The sequence below is a fragment of the Salmo salar genome, chromosome ssa19 (assembly GCF_905237065.1).
Source record: "Salmo salar chromosome ssa19, Ssal_v3.1, whole genome shotgun sequence".
Taxonomy (NCBI): domain Eukaryota; kingdom Metazoa; phylum Chordata; class Actinopteri; order Salmoniformes; family Salmonidae; genus Salmo; species Salmo salar.
The window spans coordinates 7,647,864-7,670,462 of NC_059460.1; the positions used below are offsets into that span (position 1 = coordinate 7,647,864).

The following is a 22,599-nucleotide window of genomic DNA, read 5'->3' on the forward strand; positions in this document are numbered from 1 at the left end:
ACATCTTCAAACTAAGGGCAACCATGCATGGCATCAGACAGGAGACGCATCCAACCATGATGTATACGAGTAAGATAGTCTAGCTAACTACATTCCGATATTACACATTTCTAATTTTGACAGAGAGTGGTTTAATTTCAAGTGTTCTGTTAGCTAGTTAATGTCATCTGGCTGGGTCGCTAGCTAACGTTATGTGTATGATCTTTGTATCTCAGACACATTTGCTTGACAAGTTATAGCCATAGAATTGGTTGGTTATCTACCTGCAAATTCATGCAGGGTAGTAACATCATGAGTTGTGATTATGGTCCATTGTTTAGCTAGCTAGCTACATGTCTTATAAACAAAGACTCCACCATGCAAGTATCTATTTCAGTACAATGTCACTGCAACTGTTAGATGTACTAGCTGGTAAATTGGCTCTGGCTATCTACTCCGATTTCAGACCACGGATAAGATAATGTAGCTTGCTACATTTTCAGATATTACACGTTTCTAATTTTGACAAAGTATTTATTTCAAGTGTACTGCTAGTTAGCTAATGTTAGCTGGTTGACTCGCTAACTAACATTGTCATGCGTTGGGATTCATTGTTTACCTAGCTAGCTATCTAGCTACACTTCTTAACAAAAACTAATCTTAGTGTGCCAGAGTGCAGAATAACTGATTAATTTTTGAACGCTGAACACCCGTTGAATATGTTCGGTGTCACTAAACGTCGGCAAACAAAGCGTAATTCAATTGTTGCCAGCAGCACTGTTAAAGTCACCAATGCTATGAATAACATGAAAACAGCCTAACCAGCTCTGCTAGGGTGAGTAAAATGGTCAGAGTGGGGTGTTCTCTCATTATGTGTCTGGAAGTAGCTAGCCAATGTTAGCCAGTTAGCTTGGGTGCTTGACTCTCATCGTGGGGTCAGAGCTTTCGGCTCAACCCTACTTATTGGCCTGAGCGTCCAGTGTGTGCCTTGAACGCGAAACGCTCTGCATTTACAAACGGACAATCTGACTGCACAGTTGAAGTCACCAACGCTCTGGATAACATAACAGCCTAACCAGCTCTGCTAGGGTGAGTAATGTTCAGTGAGCTGTTCTCTCTCTCTCACTTCCAGACATTTAAGAGAAACTGGCAAGTTAGTACAGAACGCTCGGATCAACCCTTAAAGAGATGGGTGGGCTAAGGCTTAAGAGGGTGTGAACAATGCTGAATGGGTGTAGACAAAGGGCTCTCCAATAGCAGTACCAAAACATTGAAAGACAGTTCTCAAAAGTGAGTTTACAAGTTGATCCACTTTCAAAGCAGAATTACTTTCCCATTGTTTCCTCAAATGCAGTGTATGATATATCACTTTGTAGCTCTGAGTCTCTACTTTTATCCGATGTAAAAAAAAAACTGAAATTCAAACGTTGCTACATAAGACCAAATCCAGGTGGTGAGTCACATATCAAAAACTAAAAGCATTGGGAAAAATCATTAACTAAACCCTAAACCTCAACTAAATCTGGTAATGAATAATATGGAAATTTAGCAAGTTGAGGTGACTAAACTGCTTGGAGTAACCATGGATTGTAAGCGATCATGGTAAAAACATATTGATATAACAGTAGCTAAGATGGGGAGAAGTCTGTCCATAATGAAACGTTACTCTTTACAGCACTATCAACAAGGCAGGTCCTACAGGCCCTAGTTTTGTTGCACCTGAACCACTGTTCAGTCGTGTGGTCAGGAAAATTGCAATCAGCTCAGAACAGGGCAGCACGGCTTGCCCTTGGATGTCCACTACCGTTCAAAAGTTTGGGGTCACCTAGAAATGTCCTTGTTTTTCAAAGAAAAGCAATTTTTTTGGTCCATTAAAATAACATAAAATTGATCAGAAATACAATGTAGACATTGTTAATGTTGTAAATTAGTATTGTAGCTGGAAACGTCAGATTTTTTATGGAATATCTACATAGGCATACAGAGAACCATTACCAGCAACCATCACTCCTGTGTTCCAATGGCATGTTGTTAGCTAATCCAAGTTGATCATTTTAAAACCAAATTAATGCTTTTCAACCGTTCGCTGCCCGCACCCACCCGCCCGACTAGCATCACCACCCTGGACGGTTCCGACCTAGAATATGTGGACAACTATAAATACCTAGGTATCTGGCTAGACTGAAAACTCTCCTTCCAGACTCATATTAAACATCTCCATTCCAAAATCAAATCTAGAAATCGGCTTTCTATTTTGCAACAAAGCCTCCTTCACTCACGCCGCCAAACTTACCCAAGTAAAACTGACTATCCTACCGATCCTCGACTTCGGCGATGTCATCTACAAAATAGCTTCCAATACTCTACTCTGCAAACTGGATGCAGTCTATCACAGTGCCATCCATTTTGTTACCAAATCACCTTATACCACCCACCACTGCGACCTGTACGCTCTAGTCGGCTGGCCCTCGCTACATATTCGTCGCCAGACCCACTGGCTCTAGGTCATCTGTAAGTCTATGCTAGGTAAAGCTTCGCCTTATCTCAGTTCACTGGTCACGATAACAACACCCACCCGTAGCACACGTTCCAGCAGGTATATCTCACTGATCATCCCTAAAGCCAACACCTCATTTGGCCGCCTTTCCTTCCAGTTCTCTGCTGCCAGTGACTGGAACGAATTGCAAAAATCACTGAAGTTGGAGACTTTTATTTCCCTCACCAACTTTAAACATCAGCTATCTGAGCAGCTAACCGATCGCTGCAGCTGTACATAGTCCATCTGTAAATAGCCCACCCAATCTACCTACCTCATCCCCATACTGGTTTTATTTACTTTTCTACTCTTTTGCATACCAGTATCTCTACTTGCACATCATCTGCTCATTTATCACTCCAGTGTTAATCTGCAAAATTATAATTATTCGCTCCTATGGCCTATTTATTGCCTACCTCCTCATGCCTTTTGCACACACTGTATATAGACTCTTTTTTTCTACTGTGTCATTGACTTGTTTATTGACTTGTTAATTGTTTATTCCATGTGTAACTGTGTTGTTGTCTGTGTCACACTGCTTTGCTTTATCTTGGCCAGGTTGCAGTTGTAAATGAGAACTTGTTCTCAACTAGCCTACCTGGTTAAATAAAGGTGAAATAAAATATAATAATTTTAAAAAAGGGCTAATTGATCATTAGAAAACCCTTTTGCAATTATGGTAGCACAGAATCTGTTAGTGATTAAAGAACCAATAAAACTGGCCTTCTTTAGACTAGTTGAGTATCTGGAGCGTCAGCATTTGTGGGTTCGATTTCAGGCTCAAAATGGATAGAAACCAACTTTCTTCTGAAACTCGTCAGTATTCTTGTTCTGAGAAATGAAGGCTATTCCATGCGAGAAATTGCCAGGAAACTGAAGATCTCGTACAACGCTGTGTACTTCTCCCTTCACAGAACAACGCAAACTGGCTCTAACCAGAATAGAAAGAGGAGTGGGAGGCCCCGGTGCACAACTGAGCAAGAGGACAAGTACATTAGTGTTTAGTTTGAGAAACAGACGCCTCACAAGTCCTCAACTGGCAGCTTCATTAAGTAGTACCCGCAAAACACCAGTCTCAAAGTCAATAGTGAAGGGAACGAGCTGCAACAAATACTCAAACTGGACAGATTTATCTCAATCTCTTCATTCAAAGACTCAATCATGGACACTTTTACTGACAGTTGTGGCTGCTTTGCAGGATGCATTGTTGTCTCTACCTTCTTGCCCTTTGTGCTGTTGTCTGAGCCCAATAATTTTTGTACCATGTTTTGTGCTGCTACCATGTTGTGCTGCTGCCCCAAGTTGTGCTGCTATCATGTGTTTCTACCATGCCGTGTTGTCATTGGTTGCTGCCTTGCTATGTTGTTGTTTTAGGTCTCTCTTTATGTTGTGTTGTCTCTCTTGTCATGATGCGTGTTTGTCCTATATTTTCTTTATTTATCCCAGGCCCTATCCCCGCAGGAGGTCTTTTGCCTTTTGGTAGCCCGTCATTGTAAATAAGAATTTGTTCTTAACTGAATAGCCTAGTAAAGGTTAAATAAAAAATAAAAAGAGTTGCTGCTGCCTTGGCATGGGGATCCATAATAAATACAAATAAAAATACAGTATTGGAACAGGGCTTAGCCATGAATGAAAATAATAGCAGACATGCTTCTTACCCTGGGGTTTCCAGTCTTCTTGAATTTTTGGCCGATGGACTGGTAGGAGGACATGACAACAAAGGTCTGGATGGCCATGTTGAAAATGGCCATGGGGATCAGGTAGGATGCATAGTTGCTGTTTAGAAGAAGAAAGAACACATGATGTTATGAAACAAGTGCACCTGGGGAGCAAAGATGAATGTTTCACAAGACAGAAAGAGACAATACTCTACAGTGGCTGGCAAAAGTATTAACCCCCTCTTTGCATTTTTCCTATTTTGTGGCTTACAACCTGGCATTAAAATAGATTTTGGGGGGATTTGTATCATTTGATTTACACAACATGCCTAGCACTTTGAAGATGCAAAATATTTTTTTATTGTGAAACAAACAAGTAATAAGACAAAAAAACTGAACTTGAGTGCAAAACTATTCACCCCATAGTCAATACTTTGTAGAGCCACCTTTTGCAGCAATTATTGGGGTATGTCTCTATAAGCTTGGCACATCTAGCCACTGTGATTTTTGCTCATTCTTCAAGGCAAAACTGCGCCAGCTCCTTCAAGTTGGATGGGTTCCGCTGGTGTACGGCAATCTTTAAGTCATACCACAGATTCTCAATTGGATTGAAGTCTGGGCTTTGACTAGGCCATTCCAAGACATTTAAATGTTTTCCCTTAAACCACTCAAGTGTTGCTTTAGCAGTTTGCTTAGGGTCATTGTCCTGCTGGAAGGTGAATCTCCGCCCCAGTCTCAAATCTCAGGAAGACTGAAAACAAAGTTTCCCTCAAGAATTTCCCTGTATTTAGTGCCATCCATCATTCCCTCAATTCTGACCAGTTTCCCAGGTCCTGCCGATGGGGATGGGGCTCTCGAGGTGATGAGAGGTGTTGGGTTTGCGCCAGACATAGCATTTTCCTTGATGGCCAAAAAGCTCAATTTTAGTGTCATCTGACTAAATGTTTGGGGAGTCTCCCACATGTCTTTTGGCAAACACCAAACATGTTTGCTTATTTTTTTTCGTTAACCTGTTGGGTCTAGGGGGCAGCATTTGCACGTCTGGATAAAAAAAATGTACCCGATTTAATCTGGTTACTAATCCTACCCAGTAACTAGAATATGCATATACTTATTATATATGGATAGAAAACACTCTAAAGTTTCCAAAACTGTTTGAATGGTGTCTGTGAGTATAACAGAACTCATTTGGCAGGCAAAACCCTGAGACATTTTCTGACAGGAAGTGGATACCTGATGTGTTGTATTGACTTTAAACCTATCCCATTGAAAAACACAGGGGTTTAGGAATATTTTGGCACTTCCTATTGCTTCCACTAGATGTCACCAGCCTTTACAAAGTGTTTTGAGTCTTCTGGAGGGAGATCTGACCGAACAAGAGCCATGGAACGGTGATGTCCCATTAGACACCTGGCGCGCTACTTCATGTTGGGTACCCTCGTTCCAATACGTTATAAAAGACTATGCATTCGTCCACCTTGAATATTATTCATGTTCTGGTTAAAAAGGCCCTAATGATTTATGCTATACAACGTTTGACATGTTTGAACGAACGGAAATATATTTTTCCCCTCGTTCATGACGAGAAGTCCGGCTGGCTTACATCATGTGCTAACGAGACGGAGATTTTTGGACATAAATGATGAGCTTTTTTGAACAAAACTACATTCGTTATGGACCTGTGATACCTGGAAGTGACATCTGATGAAGAGAATCAAAGGTAATGGATTATTTACATAGTATTTTTCGATTTTAGATCTCCCCAACATGACGTCTAGTCTGTATCGCAACGCGTATTTTTCTGGGCGCAGTGCTCAGATTATTGCAAAGTGTGATTTCCCAGTAAGGTTATTTTTAAATCTGGCAAGATTTGGGCAATATAATAACGTTTTTGTATATAAATATGATTAAGAAAAAAACTTCAAAGATTGTAAAAGGTTATTTACTGGTTTAGTTTGGCTGTAAAATGTACTGCTTACAAAAATTATAATGCTAGGGGGTAAAAGTAGGTAAAACTTTAAAAATTTAAATTTTGATTTAGATTAAGGAGATGTTACATAGTTGTATTTTTGAAAAATTTGAGTTTTGATTTTTGGGTGAGTTTTGCCTGAGCGTGGGAGCAATGGCTTTTCTTCTGGCCACTCTTCCGTAAAGCCCAGCTCTGTGAAGTGTACAGCATAAAGTGGTTCTATGGACAGATACTCCAATCTCCGCTGTGGAAATTTGCAGCTCCTTCAGGGGTCTCTTTGTTTCCTCTTTGATTAATGCCCTGCTTGCCTGGTCCGTGAGTTTTGGTGGGGTGCCCTCTCTTGGCAGGTTTTTGTGGTGCCATATTCTTTCCATTTTTTAATAATGAATTTAATGGTGCTCCGTGGGATGTTCAAAGTTTCTGATATTTTTTTTTAACCCAACCCTGATCTGTACTTCTCCACAACTTTGTCCCTGACCTGTTTGGAGAGTTCCTTGGTCTTCATGGTGCCGCTTGCTTGGTGGTGCCCCTTGCTTAGTGGTGTTGCAGACTCTAGAGCCTTTCAGAATAGGTGTAAATATACTGAGATCATGTGACACTTAGATTGCACACAGGTGGACTTTATTTAAATAATTATGTGACTTCTGGAGGTAATTGGTTGCACCAGATCTTATTTAGGGGCTTCATAGTAAAGGGGGTGAATACATATGCATGCACCCCTTTTCCGTTTTTTATTTTGTAGATTTTTTTAAACAAGTTATTTTTTTCACTTTACTTCACCAATTTGGACTATGTCCCTTACATGAAATACAAATAAAAATCCATTTGAATTACAGGTTGTAATGCAACAAAATAGGAAAAACGCCAAGGGGGATGAATACTTTTGCAAGGCACTGTATGTCTGATATGTATCTGTAAAACCAGGTACTGTACTAAGGTTGATGTTTGGCTAGACATGGCAGGGCTGAAGGTTTTGGCAATGGTGTGTGTGTGTGTGTGTGTGTCCATCAGTCAGTCTTTTTGCAATATGTGAAGGTGTGTGTGTGTTTTTCCTGGGGTCCAGCAAAACTAAGGCAGTTATGCATTTAAAAAAAACATTATACTACATTCATAACAGATTTCACAACATATTAAGTGTGTTCCCTCAGGCCCCTACCCTACTACCACATATCTACAACACAAAATCCATGTGTATGTTATCGTTTGTTTGTGCCTATGTTTGTGTTGCTTCACAATCCCCACTGTTCCATAAGGTGTATTTTTTTATCCGTTTTTTTTTGGAGTGGCGTTTTACTCAAACTTTTACTCTGCTAACCTTGGCTTAAGAAGGGTGGTCTGCATTCTGCTCTCCCCATTCTGACTATGGAGAGCGCTGCTCAAATCACAGAGTGCAATTTGTCAGCATTGCCGTTTTGAACTCTGTAAAATTTAACACAGATCACGAAAGCACAATCTTTCTGGATTTTAAAAAAAAATAAATCAACCACAACTCTATTTTTCCGTGTTCTGTTCTTTATCTCCCTTACAACCCTTTCAGAAAAAAAAAAATCACAATCAAGAATTTTGAAGACAATTTATTAGAAAGGAATATCGATCCTCAAATTGAAAGTGATTCATCAGCTTTGAATCTGTTTTTTTAAGAGAGAGACTTTTTGTCTTTCTTTAATGAAACATTCTCATTTCATAAAAAACCCCCCCCCTTAAAAATAAAACACAAATATATCCTGTACTGCATACATGTACCATACTCACCTTTCCCTCTACCACACGATACAAAACAACACCACACATCACAATAACCAAAAAACCTTGCCACTTTTACAACTGTACAAGATGTCCAATACATCTTCCCCAGCTATACAGACAGCCCCCCCAACACACCATATCTCCTGAAACATCTCCAAACTTTTTATCATTCTATAGAACTCAAATTCTACCCGAAGGCGCGCAGAGACCATCCCATTAAATAATAGTAAAGGGTCTGTTATCCCCCCACCTTTGACCCTGTTCCTCCTTGTTAGCCAAATAGCCAACTTCGCATGAGTAAACAGAAAATTCAACAAAAGACATTTGGCCTTCTCCTTATTCGAATACCTGTACCCCATTATAAACATCCCAACAGTTAAAAACTACCCCCAACCTCTCACACAGACATTCCAACAGAGACATTAATGGCATTAACCTCAGGACGGGCTCCGTCCCATATGCGAAAAATCCTATCGCCATTAGCATAACGAAATGTAATATATATATTTTTTTCATATATAGGACTATGTTATATCGTTTTATAGATACACCTCTCCTGAATCGAACCACGTTGTCCGATTTCAAAAAGGCTTTACAGCAAAAGCAAAACATTAGATTATGTTAGAGGAGTATATCGTAAAAGTAGCCACATAGCCATTTTCCGACCAACCACATGCATCACAAATAACCAAAAAACAGCTAAATGCAGCACTAACCTTTGACAATCTTCATCAGATGACACTCCTAGGACATCATGTTACACAATACATGCATTCTTTTGTTCGATAAAGTTCATATTTATATATAAAAACAGCATTTTACATTGGCGCGTGACGTTGACTAACTATTTTCCCTCAAATGCATCCGGTGAAACAGCGCTACAATTTACTAAATTACTATTCGAAAACATTTTTAAAATGTAATATTGTCATTCTAAGATTTATAGATGAATATCTCTTGAAAGCACCTGCAATACCAGATTTAAAAATAACTTTACTGGGTAATCACACTTTGCGATAAAAGGGGATGCGATACTCAGAAAAATAGGCTACCGTTACAGGTCAGCGCCATCTTGGAACAATCGCATATCAAATCTACTCTTGTATACTATTGTCAATAATCCCTTACCTTTGATTATCTTCATCAGAAGGCACTTCCAGGTATCCCAGGTCCACAACAAATGTATTTTCGTTTGAAAAAGTTAATCCTTTATGTTCCAATAGCTTGTTCTTGCAGCGCGTTCTGAAGGCTGCTCCAAAAGCTCCGTCGTGCGCAGGACTCCTCTTTCAACAAAATGCATTTTTTTTTAAATTTAGGTTCGTTCAAACATGTCAAACGTTGTATAACATAAATCTTTAGGGCCTTTTTCAACCAGAGCTCCAATAACATTCAAGGGGGACGGTTGCATTGTCTTTCAAAACGTTTCGAAAGGGGAGGGTAGCCAGGGGCGCCGGCGTCATAATGGTGATGGCCCTCCTCATGTGACCACGTTCCACAGACTCATTGTGTCAGTTTTCACAGTAGAAGGCTCAAACCACTTTGTAAAGACTGGGGACATGTAGTGGAAGCAATAGGAAGTGCTCAATGAACCATTGCTCATGGTGTGATTTATAGGCAAAGTGATGAAGTTGAGTCCGCAATTCAGAATTCCACTTCCTGTTACGATCTGTCTCGGGGTTTTGACTGCCATATGAGTTCTGTTATACTCACAGACACCATTCAAACAGTTTTAGAAACTTTAGGGTGTTTTCTATCCACAAGTATTAATTATATGCATATCCTAGCTTCTGAGTTTGAGTAGGAGGCCATTTAAAATGGGCACTTTTTTTTTTTATTTTTTTTAAATCGCTGTAGCGCCCCGTATCCTAGGCAACCGTCAAGGGCTTTACCTGGCGCACACAGAAAAATGAGTCACAGTTTCTTTCATAACACGGAAAGGACACCCCTGCCTGATTCCCAGTTCAACCTGTACCAACCAGCTGTTAGTGGCCAGGGTTCCATGAAGAACCCTCCACTGGAGGTCCCCTGACCACTTTGGTACTTGTAAAGCCCCCTCCATCTAAAACCCACCATACTCTCCGTCCCACATACCCCCTGCCAATGATGTGCCTTCACCCCTGTTAGGCTCCTAATGTTCCTTACCTTAACACAGAGGTTGTAGAGGGCTTTACCTCCCACCCCTTCAAACTCCCACAGGTTCGGAGTGTAAAAATCTAACAAGTCCTCCAGACCCCCTTGCCAGTCTCCAGTATCTGCCGTCACCTGCAGTGGCGGAAACATTGGTGGCCCCTCCCCCTTTGGCCGCTCAAACACCCCCCCCCTTACCGGCTCAGACAGTGCCTCCTGGACCTTCTCCAGGAATCTCTCCAGCAGCCTAAGAGACGTTATTCCTGTTTGTTTGCCAGGACTTCCGGGGTTTTCCACCCCTCCTCTCCCAGCAGTCGCAGGTCATCAGTTGCCTCTGCAGGGTGGCCGACTGAACCGATCTCAAAGGGATGGCTGGATTGTGGAAAATAGGCTCCTCCCACACCCCAGGCTCCACACCCCCTTCTCGTGTGGGCCTTAGCAGCTGCCAGGCCCTCAGCACTGCAGAGAAAAAATCTGAGAGACCTGCTGTTCTCAGCCTCTCCAGCTTCATGAGGAACAGCTGCCGGTCCAACCCTTATCCGCCAGCTCTCCTCAGCAGTGCGCATGCTGGATTCCTCCAGTCAACATCAGTATGGTACAGCAGTCTATGCGCCGCCTTTAGTCAGAAAGCAGCCACCCTGCTCTCCAGTTCCACTGGGCCCTGTCCTCCTTCGTGGACGGTCATGTACAACACTGCCGTCCTCAGCCCGTGAAGGCCCGACCAGAAAAAGTCCACCAGCTTGTGTTGCAGGTCTGCGAGCAGACAGACAGTTTATGCCACAGGGAAGATGCCACCAGGTTGTTGATTATCAGCACCCTCCTTCTATATGACACTTGGGAAAGGAGCCAACTCCACCTGGCCAGTCTTGACACCACTGCCTGTGACAGCCCCTCCCAGTTCTTCCTGACCCACCTCTCCAAGCCCAGGTACACCCCCAACACATTAAACCCTTCACAACCCCACTGCAAACCCCCAGGAAGCAGAGGGGCCCTATCCCCCCCATGCGTCTCCTGCAGAAACAACACCAGTACTTTTTTTTGTTTTACATATTCACCCAACACTCTTTCCCGCATCTCTGGCGCCATTTATATTAAGCGAGCCTACCCAAAGAGTCTCCATAAGAAGTGGGAGAAAAGCCAGCAAAGAAAGAGACCAATAGCAAAGCTCAAAAAGCCCCAGTGTCAGAAAGAAACTATACATCTAAACAGTCTCTGAAGGTAGACCGTTACGCACTGTTGTGACCCACTTCCTCAACCTAAACCGTTTCCTGGGTGAGAGGACATCATGCCCCTGATTTTTTATAGCATGTTGTACTGATCTTACAAACTTTCCCGGATCAGAAAAAAAGCCTCAAGATTAACTTTTTTCCCCTTGGTCTCATTCAGGAACCTTGTCAATTCTCTCAACATGTACTTTGAACCCTCTGCTTGACTGGCTGTCAGCTCCGGACCCATTGAAGAGGAGTCTGAAAAAAAATAACTCCTCTTCCTCAGACTCACTTTCCTCCTCATCTCCATCTCCCATCCTGGCCACCTGCCCTTCCTCTCTGGTCAGGGCCTTCCCGCCAGCACCAGGCAAAAGGTTCCATGGTGCCTTTGACCACACCCTTTTTCCTTTTACGCTTGACACCCCCCTCCTCCCCCTAGTCTCTTACACTTCCCCACTATACTCTCCTTGTCCACTAGCATAACCTGACTAGACCAAGCCTAATCTACACCACCCTCCATAGCATGACTAGGCCCAGCATCATCTACACCACCATCCATAGCATGACTAGGCCCAGCCTCAGCTACACCACCATCCATGGCATGACTAGGCCCAGCCTCATCTACACCATCATCCCTGGCATGACTAGGCCCAGCCTCATCTACACCATCATCCCTGGCATGACTAGGCCCAGCCTCATCTACACCATCATCCCTGGCATGACTAGGCCCAGCCTCTGCTGTCTGCATCTCATTACCCCCTGCCCATTGACCTAGATTTCCCCCACTGGCGCTTGTGCCCTCACCTTGTCTACGGCCTTTATGTGGGCACGCAAAGCTCTTATGCCCCAAATCCTCACACTCAAAACATCATAGACTATCTGTGCTGGAAAACCCTGCATAGAGCCCCTCCCCATGCCTCACTTTAAAATGCACATTTAGCTGTTGCTCATTGTTATTCAGAAACATAAACACTTGCCTTTTTGCACTTTTAATATTATGTATTCTGCTTAAAATCATCCTAAAATTGAGCACATTTGACTTTTATTGCTTTATATAAAAAAAACATTGTGAAATGTATCACAGAATTTCAGAAAAGCTGCCGCAAAATCAAGCATTTTTGGCTGCAGAAATCACAAAATGTTGATAAATCCAGAAGGGACTGTTCATAACAGTATTTAGTTGAGGTTTAGGGTTTTGTGAATGATTTGTCCCAAATACAATGCTTTTAGTTTATGAAATATTTAGGACAAACTTATTCCTTGCCACCCATTCTGAAAGCCAGTGGCATGTCGTTAGTAAAGACTGAGAAAAGTAAGGGGCCTAGACAGCTACCCTGGGGAATTCCTGAATCTACCTGGATTTTGTTGGAGAGGCTTCCATTAAATAACACCCTCTGTGTTCTGTTAGACAGGTAACTCTTTATCCACAAAATAGCAGTTGGTGTACAGCCATAACGCATTCATTTTTCCAGCAGTAGACTATGATCGATAATGTCATAAACCGCACTTAAGTCTAACAAAACAACCCGACAATCTTTTTATCATCAATTTCTCTCAGCTGTCATTTGTGTAAGTGCCGTGCTTGTTGAATGTCCTTCATGCAAAAAGTCTGTTACTGTAAAATGGCAATGTATCTGGTCAAACACAATTTTTTCCTAAGGTTTACGAAGGGTTGGTAACAGACTCACTGGTCGGCTATTTGAGCCAGTAAATGGGACTTTACTATCCTTAGGTAGGGGAATAACTTTTTCTTTCCTCCAGGCCTGAGGGCACACACTTTCTAGTAGGCTTAAATGGAAGATATGGCAAATAGTAGTGGCAATATAATCTGCTATTATCGTCAGTAATTTTCCATCGAAGATGTGGCTTGTCATTGTTGATAGACAACAATCATTTTTTTACCTCTTCATACTTCACAGAATTCAAAAACACAATGTTTGTCTTTTATTAATTGGTCAGATACCGTATATTTGGATGTGAAGTGTCAGCATTTGTTGCTTGCATGTCATGCCTAAATTTGCTAATCTGGCCAATGAAAACATCATTAACGTATTTGGCAATATCAGTGGGTTTTGTAATGATTGAATCATTTGATTCAATGAATAATGGAGTGGGGTTTGCCTTTCAAAAACATAGGAATAGCTACAAAACCTAATTTTATATATATATAAATAAATACGACCTTTATTTAACTAGGCAAGTCACTTAACAAATTCTTATTTTCAATGACGGCCTAGGAACAGTGGTTTAACTGCCTTGTTCAGGGGCAGAACGACAGATTTTTACCTTGTCAGCTCAGGGATTTGATCTTGCAACCTTTCGGTTACAAGTCCAACGCTCTAACCACTAGGCTACCTGCCACCCGAAATATGACCTCTTATACACTATATTAGGCCCAGTCTTTGGAACTTTGGTTTTCCTAGATATGGCCACTATATTGTGATCACTACATCCAATGGATTTGAATACTGCTTTCAAACAAATTTCTGCAGCATTAATAAAGATGTTATCAATACATGTTGATGATTTCATTCCTGTGCTGTTTGTAACTACCCTGGTTGGTTGAATGATAACCTGAACCAGGTTGCAGTTTGAAGCTTTCTCTGGAGTGGGTAGCCAGAAAATCACCCAGAAAATATAACTCTATTGATTTCACACACACTACCAACCATTTCACACATGTTATCCAGATACTGACTGTTAGCACTTGGTGGTCTATAGCAGCTTCCCACCAGAATGGGTTTGTGTGCATGTGAGTGAGTGACACCAACAGGCTCCTGAAGAGCTTCTATTCCCATTCCATAAGACAGCTACATAGCTAACGAAGTAGCCAACAAAATGGCTACACAGACTGAGTCTACCTTTGTATTTTACTCTTGCACTGTCTCTATGCACACTCACAGGGCCCTATACACTTCGCACACTGATACTTCAACACTCACTACATAATTTGCTCATACACTTGTACTGAATCTACACACACCCACTCACATACAATCATCATATGCACTGCTACTACTCTACATATATCCTGATGCCTAGTCACCTTACCCCTATACATATCTACCTCTATCACTCCAGTATCCCTGCACATTATAAATATGGTTCTGGAACTGACCATGTATATAATATGCTTACTTACTTTGTGTTATTATTAATTTTATTATTTTTATATCTCGTGTGTTTTTGTTCTACCTTGTTATTTGTAGTATTATATTGTTATTGATTACTGCAAAGTTGAGTTTAGAGATTGCAAGAAAGGCATTTAACTGTTCTTATGCATGTGACATTTAAAACTTGAAACCTGAAACTTGAAACGTGGGTGTGTTTGTCACCTGTCTCCTTTGCTGTAGTCCAGGGTACAGCATGTCCTGAGGGGTTCGTAGTCATACTCTCCCCAGCCGATGAGGGGCATGGCAGACCAGAAGGTGGTGAACAGCCAGATGAAAATAGCCAGAGTGATGGCACTGCTCCACTGTAGCTTTGTCCCTGATGAAAAGCACAACCATAGAAATACAATGATTATGATAGACTATTTCAATAATCTATAGAAGCCATGGAAGTGGAACGATTAGAATAGATTATATTTTGGGAATTTCTATTTCCAATTGAAATGGAGAGGGAGAGTAAAAGTGTGTGCTATGCTATTAGAAACAAACACAGTTACTCTCCATCATGCCAATGGAAAAATGAAATATTCCATCAGGCATATGGCTTTCCAGGACTAGACATATGTACAGTGCATTCAGAAATTATTCATACCCCTTGACTTTTTCCATATTTTGTTACTTTACAGCCTTACTCTAAAATTGATTAAAAATACATTACCATTCAAATGTTTGGGGTCACTTAGAAATGTCCTTGTTTTTGAAAGAAAAGGACATTTTTTGTCCATTAAAATAACATCAAATTGATTAGATGTACAGTATAGACATTGTTAATATTGTAAATGACTATTGTAGCTGTAAACGGCAGATTTTTTTTATGGAATATCTACATTAGGCGTACAGAGGCCCATTATCAGCAACCATCACTCCTGCATTCCAATGGCACGTTGTGTTAGCTAATCCAAGTTTATCATTTTAAAAGGCTAATTGATCATTAGAAAACCCATTTGAAATTATGTTAGCACAGTTGAAAACTGTCTCTAACCAGAATAGAAAGAGGAGTGGGAGGCCCCACGAGAGTCGCAAAGAAAAAGGCATATCTCAGACAGGACAATAAAAAGAAAAGATTAAGATGGGCAAAAGGACACTGGACAGAGGAACTCTGACTAGAAGGCCAGCATCCCGGAGTCACCTCTTCAATGTTGACTGAGACTGGTGTTTTGCGGGTACTATTTAATGACGCTGCCAGTTGAGGACTTGTGAGGCGTCTGTTTCTCAAACTAGACACTTTAATGTACTTGTCCTCTTGCTCAGTTGTGCACCGGGGCCTCCCACTCCTCTTTCTATTCTGGTTAGAGCCAGTTTGCGTTGTTCTGTGAAGGGAGTAGTAAACAGCGTTGTACGAGATCTTCAGTTTCTTGGCAATTCCTCGCATGGAATAGCCTTCATTTCTCAGAACAAGACTAGACCAATTTGTAAGTTGCTCTGGATAAGAGCGTCTGCTAAATGATGTAAATGTAGACTGACGAGTTTCAGAAGAATGTTCTTTGTTTCTGGCCATTTTGAACCTGTAATCAAACCCACAAATGCTGACGCTCCAGATACTCAACTAGTCTAAAGAAGGCCAGTTTGTTGCTTCTTTAATCAGAAACAACAGTTTTCAGCTGTGCAAACATAATTGCAAAAGGGTTTTCTAATGATCAATTAGCCTTTTAAAATGATAAACTTGGATTATGTCACGTCCTGACCAGTAAAAGGGGTTATTGGTTATTGTAGTTTGGTCAGGGCGTGGCAGGGGGTATTTGTTTTGTGTGGTTCGGTTTTTTTGGTTTATGTTCTACATTTTCTATTTCTGTGTTGGGATTTTGGTAGGACCTCCAATTTCAGTCAGCTGGTTGTCGTTGCCTCTAATTGGAGGCCATATTTAGTTGGGGTTTGTTTCACTTGTGTTTTGTGGGTGGTTGTTTCCTGTATAGTCTGTGCAACTAACGGGAGTGTTTTCATCGTTTGTTTTGTTTAAGTGTTTTTCCTTCAATAAATAAGAAGATGATAAATATACCCGCTGCATTTTGGTCCACTCCTTACGACGCTCGTGACAGATTAGCTAACACAACGTGCCATTGGAACAAAGGAGTGATGGTTGCTGATAATGGGCCTCTGTACGCCCATGTAGATATTCCATTAAAAATCAGCAGTTTCCAGCTACAATAGTAATTTACAACATTAACAATGTCTACACTGTATTTCTGATCAATTATGTTTTTTATTGGACATAAAATGTGCTTTTCTTTCAGAAACAAGGAAATGTCTAAGTGACCCCAAACTTTTCAATGGTAGTGTGTGTATGTGTATATATAGTGCATTCAAAACTATGAAATAACACATATGGAATCATGTAGTAACCAAAAAAAACTGTTAAACAAATCAAATTATATTCTACATGTGAGATTCTTCAAATAGCCACCCTTTGCCTTGATGACAGCTTTGGCATTCTCTCAACCAGCTTCACCTGGAATGCTTTTCCAACGGTCTTGAAGGAGTTCTCACATATGCTGAGCACTTGTTGGCTGTTTTTGCTTCACTCTGTGGTCCGACTCATCCCAAACTATCTTAATTTGGTTGAGGTCGAGGGGTTGTGGAGGCCAGGTAGTCTGATGCAGCACTCCATCACTCTCCTTCTTGGTAAAATAGCAGTGTCACCAGCAAAGCACCCCCACACCGTAATACCACCTCCTCCATGCTTTATGGAGGGAAATATATCCGTTCACCCACACCGCATCTCACAAAGACAGGGCAGTTGGAACCAAAAATTTTGACTCCAGACCAAAGGACAAATTTCCACAGATCTAATGTCCATTGCTTGTGTTTCTTGGCCCAAGCAAGTTTCTTCTTCTTATTGGTGTCCTTTGGTAGTGGTTTCTTTGCAGCAATACAATCATGAAGGCCTGATTCACACAGTTTCCTCTGAACAATTCATGTTGAGACGTGTCTGTTACTTGAACTCTGTAAATCATTTAATTGGGCTGCAATTTCTGAGGCTGGTAACTCTAATGAACTTATTTTTAAATGTTTTTTATTTCACCTTTATTTAACCAGGTAGGCTAGTTGAGAACAGGTTCTCATTTACAACTGCGACCTGGCCAAGATAAAGCAAAGCAGTGTGACACAGACAACAACACAGAGTTACACATGGCGTAAACAATAAACAAGCCAATAACACAATAAACAAGTCAATGACACAGTAGAAAAAAATAAAGTCTATATACGGTGTGTGCAACAGGCATGAGGAGGTAGGCAATAAATAGGCCATAGGAGCGAATAATTACAATTTAGCAGATTAACACTGGAGTGATAAATGAGCATATGATGATGTGCAAGTAGAAATACTGGTGTGCAAAGGAGCAGCAAAGTAAATAAAATAAAAAACAGTATGGGGATGAGGTAGGTAGATTGGGTGGGCAATTTACAGATGGACTATGTATAGCTGCAGCGATCGGTTAGCAGCAGAGGTAGCTGATGTTTAAAGTTGGTGAGGGAAATAAGTCTCCAACTTCAGCCATTTTTGCAATTCCTTCCAGTCACTGGCAGCAGAGAACTGGAAGGAAAGGCGGCCAAATGAGGTGTTGGCTTTGGGGATGATCAGTGAGATATACCTGCTGGAACGTGTGCTACAGGTGGGTGTTGTTATCGTGACCAGTGAACTGAGATAAGGCGAAGCTTAAGCTAGCATAGACTTATAGATGACCTGGAGCCAGTGGGTCTGGCGACGAATATGTAGCGAGGGCCAGCCGACTAAAGCATACAGGTCGCAGTGGTGGGTGGTATAAGGTGATTTGGTAACAAAACGGATGGCATTGTGATAGACTGCATCCAGTTTGCTGAGTAGAGTAATGGAAGCTATTTTGTAGATGACATCGCCGAAGTCGAGGATCAGTAGGATAGTCAGTTTTACTAGGGTAAGTTTGGCGGCGTGAGTGAAGTAGGCTTTGTTGCGAAATAGAAATCCAATTCTAGATTTGATTTTGGTTTGGAGATGTTTAATATGAGTCTGGAAGGAGAGTTTTCAGTCTAACCAGACACCTAGGTATTTATAGTTGTCCACATATTCTAGGTCGGAACCGTCCAGGGTGGTGATGCTAGCCGGGGGGGGCAGGTGCGGGCAGCGAACGGTTGAAAAGCATGCATTTGGTTTTACTAGAGTTTAAGAGCAGTTGGTGGCCACAGAAGGAGTGTTGTATGGCATTGAAGCTCATTTGGAGGTTTGTCAGCACAGTGTCGAAGGAAGGGCCAGAAGTATACAGAATGGCGTCATCTGCATTGAGGTGGATCATGGAATCGCCCGCAGCAAGAGCGACATCATTGATATATACAGAGAAAAGAGTCAGCCCGAGAAATGAACCCTGTGGCCCGAGAATTGAACCCTGTGGTACTCCCATAGAGACTGCCAGAGGTCCGGACAACATGCCCTCCGATTTGACACATTGAACTCTGTCTGCAAAGTAGTTGGTGAACCAGGCGAGGCAGTCAGAAAAACCAAGGCTATTGAGTCTGCCGATAAGAATACGGTGATTGACAGAGTCGAAAGCCTTGGCCAGGTTGATGAAGATGGCTGCACAGTACTGTCTTTTATCGATGGTGGTTATGATATCGTTTAGAACCTTGAGCATGGCTGAGGTGCACCCGTGACCGGCTCGGAATCCGGATTGCACAGCGGAGAAGGTACGGTGGGATTCGAAATGGTCAGTGATCTGTTTATTAACTTTGCTTTCAAAGACTTTAGAAAGGCAGGGCAGGATGGAAATAGGTCTGTAACAGTTTGTGTCTAGGGTGTCACCCCCTTTGAAGAGGGGGATGACCGCGGCAGCTTTCCAATCTTTAGGGATCGCGGACGATACGAAAGAGGTTGAACAGGCTGGTAATAGGGGTTGCAATAATGGCGGTGGATAGTTTTAGAAAGAGAGGGTCCAGATTGTTATCCTCTGCAGCAGAGGTAACTCTGGGTCTTACATTCCTGTGGCAATTCGCATGAGAGCCAGTTTAATCATAGCGCTTGATGGTTTTTGCAACTGCACTTGAAGAAACTTTCAAAGTTCTTGAACTTTTCAATATTGACTGACCTTCATGTCTTAAAGTAATGATGGACTGTCATTTCTCTTTACTTATTTGAGCTATCCTTGCTATAATATGGACTTGGTCTTCTGTATACTATATTTTTTTATACCCTCTCTACCTTGTCGATAGATAGATAGATAGATAGATAGATAGATAGATAGATAGATAGATAGATAGATAGATAGATAGATAGATAGATAGATAGATAGATAGATAGATAGATAGATAGATAGATAGATAGATAGATAGATAGATAGATAGATAGATAGATAGATAGATAGATAGATAGATTGTGGCAAACCTTTTCAAAGTTAGGAGCGTTTGTCACAAATTAAGTGGGAAACTGTCACCAAAGTCAGCCCAGAATGAAAGTTCTTTCGAACATGACAGTACCTGTGTGTTTGTTTCGTTGTCCTGGTCCACCCAGGCCGCAGGTAAGGTCAAGGATAGCAGGGTTCGGTACACAAATCTGGTTCTCGGTAGGTCCAGGTCTAAACGCCAACAGGTAAGTCCAAAACAGTCCAGCTCATACACGGTAAATCCAGCCAATGTAGATTGTCTCTTTCTCTATGGTTCATAGAACCTTCCCGCCCTCTCTCGCTCTTCCTGGTTTTTCTTGACCCTTTATCTGTGGGTCGGCTCCACCTTCTGAGGGTTCCCCTTGCTTCTGGGAATTGTAGTTTTGGCAGTTGGCCATTTTGTGATCTGTAGTTCTGATCGGGGTGGCCATTTTAGTGATCGGGCAGAGCCCGTTTATTAGTTCTGCCCTCACATATCTGCCATTTATCACTCGACCCCCATCTTTGCCTCAAAAAAAAATATATATATATATATATATATATATAGTTGAAATCGGAAGTTTACATACACCATAGCCAAATACATTTAAAATATTTTTTAAAATATTTTTTTATATACAATTCCTGACATTTAATCCAAGTAAAAATTCCCTGTCTTAGGTCAGTTAGGATCACCACTTTATTTTAAGCATGTGAAATGTCAGAATAATAGTAGAGTGATTTATTTCAGTTTTTATTTCTTTCATCACATTCCAAGCGGGTCAGAAGTTTACATACACTCAATTAGTATTTGGTAGCATGGCCTTTAAATTGTTTAACTTGGATCAAACGTTTCGGTTAGCCTTCCATAAGCTTCCCGCAATAAGTTGGGTGAATTTTGGCCCATTCCTCCTGACAGAGCTGGTGTAACTGAGTCAGGTGTGTATGCCTCCTTGCTTGCTCACACTTTTTCAGTTCTGCCCACACATTTTCTATGGGATTGAGGTCAGGGCTTTTTGATAGCCACTCCAATACATTGACTTCGTTGTCCTTAAGCCATTTTACCACAACTTTGGAAGTATGCTTGGGGTCATTGTACATTTGGAAGACCCATTTGCGACCAAGCTTTAACTTCCTGACTGATGTCTTGAGATGTTGCTTCAATATATCCACATAATTTTCCTCCCTCATGATGCCATCTATTTTGTGAAGTGCACCAGTCCCTCCTGCAGCAAAGCACCCCCACAACATGATGCCGCCACCCCCGTGCTTCACGGTTGGGATGGTTTTCTTCAGCTTGCAATCCTCCCCCTTTTTCCTCCAAACCTAACGATGTTCAAAATGGCCAAACAGTTCTATTTTTGTTTCATCTTTGTTCCCATGTGCAGTTGCAAACCATATTCTGGCTTTTTTATGGCGGTTTTGGAGCAGTGGCTTCTTCCTTGCTGAGCGGGCTTTCAGGTTATGTCGATATAGGACTTGTTTTACTGTGGATATAGATATTTTTGTACCTGTTTCCTCCAGCATCTTCACAAGGTCCTAAGCTGTTGTTCTGGGATTGATTTGCACTTTTTGCACCAAAGTACATTCATCTCTAGGAGACAGAATGCGTCTCCTTCCTGAGCGGTATGACGGCTGCGTTGTCCCATGGTGTTTATACTTGCATACTATTATTTGTACAGATGAGCGTGGTACCTTCAGGCATTTGGAAATTTCTCCCAAGAATGAACCAGACTTGTGGAGGTCTACAATTGTTTTTATGAGGTCTTGGCTGATTTCTTTTGATTTTCCCATGATTTCAAGCAAAGAGGCACTGAGTTTGAAGGTAGGCCTTGAAATTCATCCACAGGTACACCTCCAATTGACTCAAATGATGTCACGCTCGTGATGAAAGACGGACCAAGGCGCAGCGTGAGTTGAGTTCCACATATTTAATGCAAAGTGAAACTACGTGCATTAATGCAAAGTGAACTACGTGCTGCAACATGCACAACACAAAACAATATCCCACAAAGCAGGTGGGAGAAAGGGCTTCCTAAATATGATCCCCAATTAGAGGCAACGATTACCAGCTGCCTCTAATTGGGAACCATACAACTCACCAACATAGAAATAGAATGACTAGAACACCCCCATAGTCACGCTCTGGGCTCTCCAAGGGCTCTCCAAGGGCTCTCTATGGTCAGGGTGTGACAAATGATGTCAATTAGCCTATCAGAAGCTTCCAAAGCCATGACATCATTTTCTGGAATTTTCCAAGCTGTTAAAAGGCACAGTCTACTTAGTGTATGTACATTTCTGACCCACTGGAATTGTGATACAGTGAATTATAAGTGAAATAATCTGTCTGTAAACAGTTGTTGGAAAAATTATGCACAAAGTAGATGTCCTTACCAACTTGTCAAAACTACAGTTTGTTAACAAAAAATGTGTGGAGTGGTTGAAAAACAAGTTTTAATGACTCCAACCTAAGTGTATGTAAACTTCTGACTTCAACTGTATATATCAAAAACGTTCCCCAGGGATGCTGGCCCATGTTGACTCCAATGCTTCCCACAGTTGTGATGTCCTTTGGGTGGTGGAACATTCTTGATACACACAGGAATCTGTTGAGCGTGAAAAACCCAGCAGCGTTGCAGTTCTTGATACAAACTGGTGCACCTGGCACCTACTACCATACCCCGTTCAAATCCACTTAAATATTTTGTCTTGCCCATTCACCCTCTGAATGGTACACACACAATCCACGTCTCAATATTCTTAAGACTTAAAAATCATTCTTTATCCTGTCTCCTCCCCTTCATCTACACTAATTGAAGTGGATTTAACAAGTGACATCAATAAGGGATCATAGCTTTCACCTGGATTCACCTGGTCAG

General features: G+C 41.6%; 1 protein-coding gene across 1 annotated transcript in view; it reads right to left on the reverse strand.

The window, feature by feature from the left end:
- LOC106578369 (RPE-retinal G protein-coupled receptor) overlaps positions 1-22,599 on the reverse strand; it is a 36,345-nt gene that overhangs the window by 10,999 nt on the left and 2,747 nt on the right. Inside the window, exons 4-5 of the mRNA XM_014157088.2 lie at positions 14,559-14,712; positions 4,174-4,291 (exon numbers count right to left, since the gene is read on the reverse strand). Coding sequence (XP_014012563.1) covers positions 4,174-4,291; positions 14,559-14,712 — 272 coding nt within the window. The remainder of the gene's footprint in view (positions 1-4,173; positions 4,292-14,558; positions 14,713-22,599) is intronic.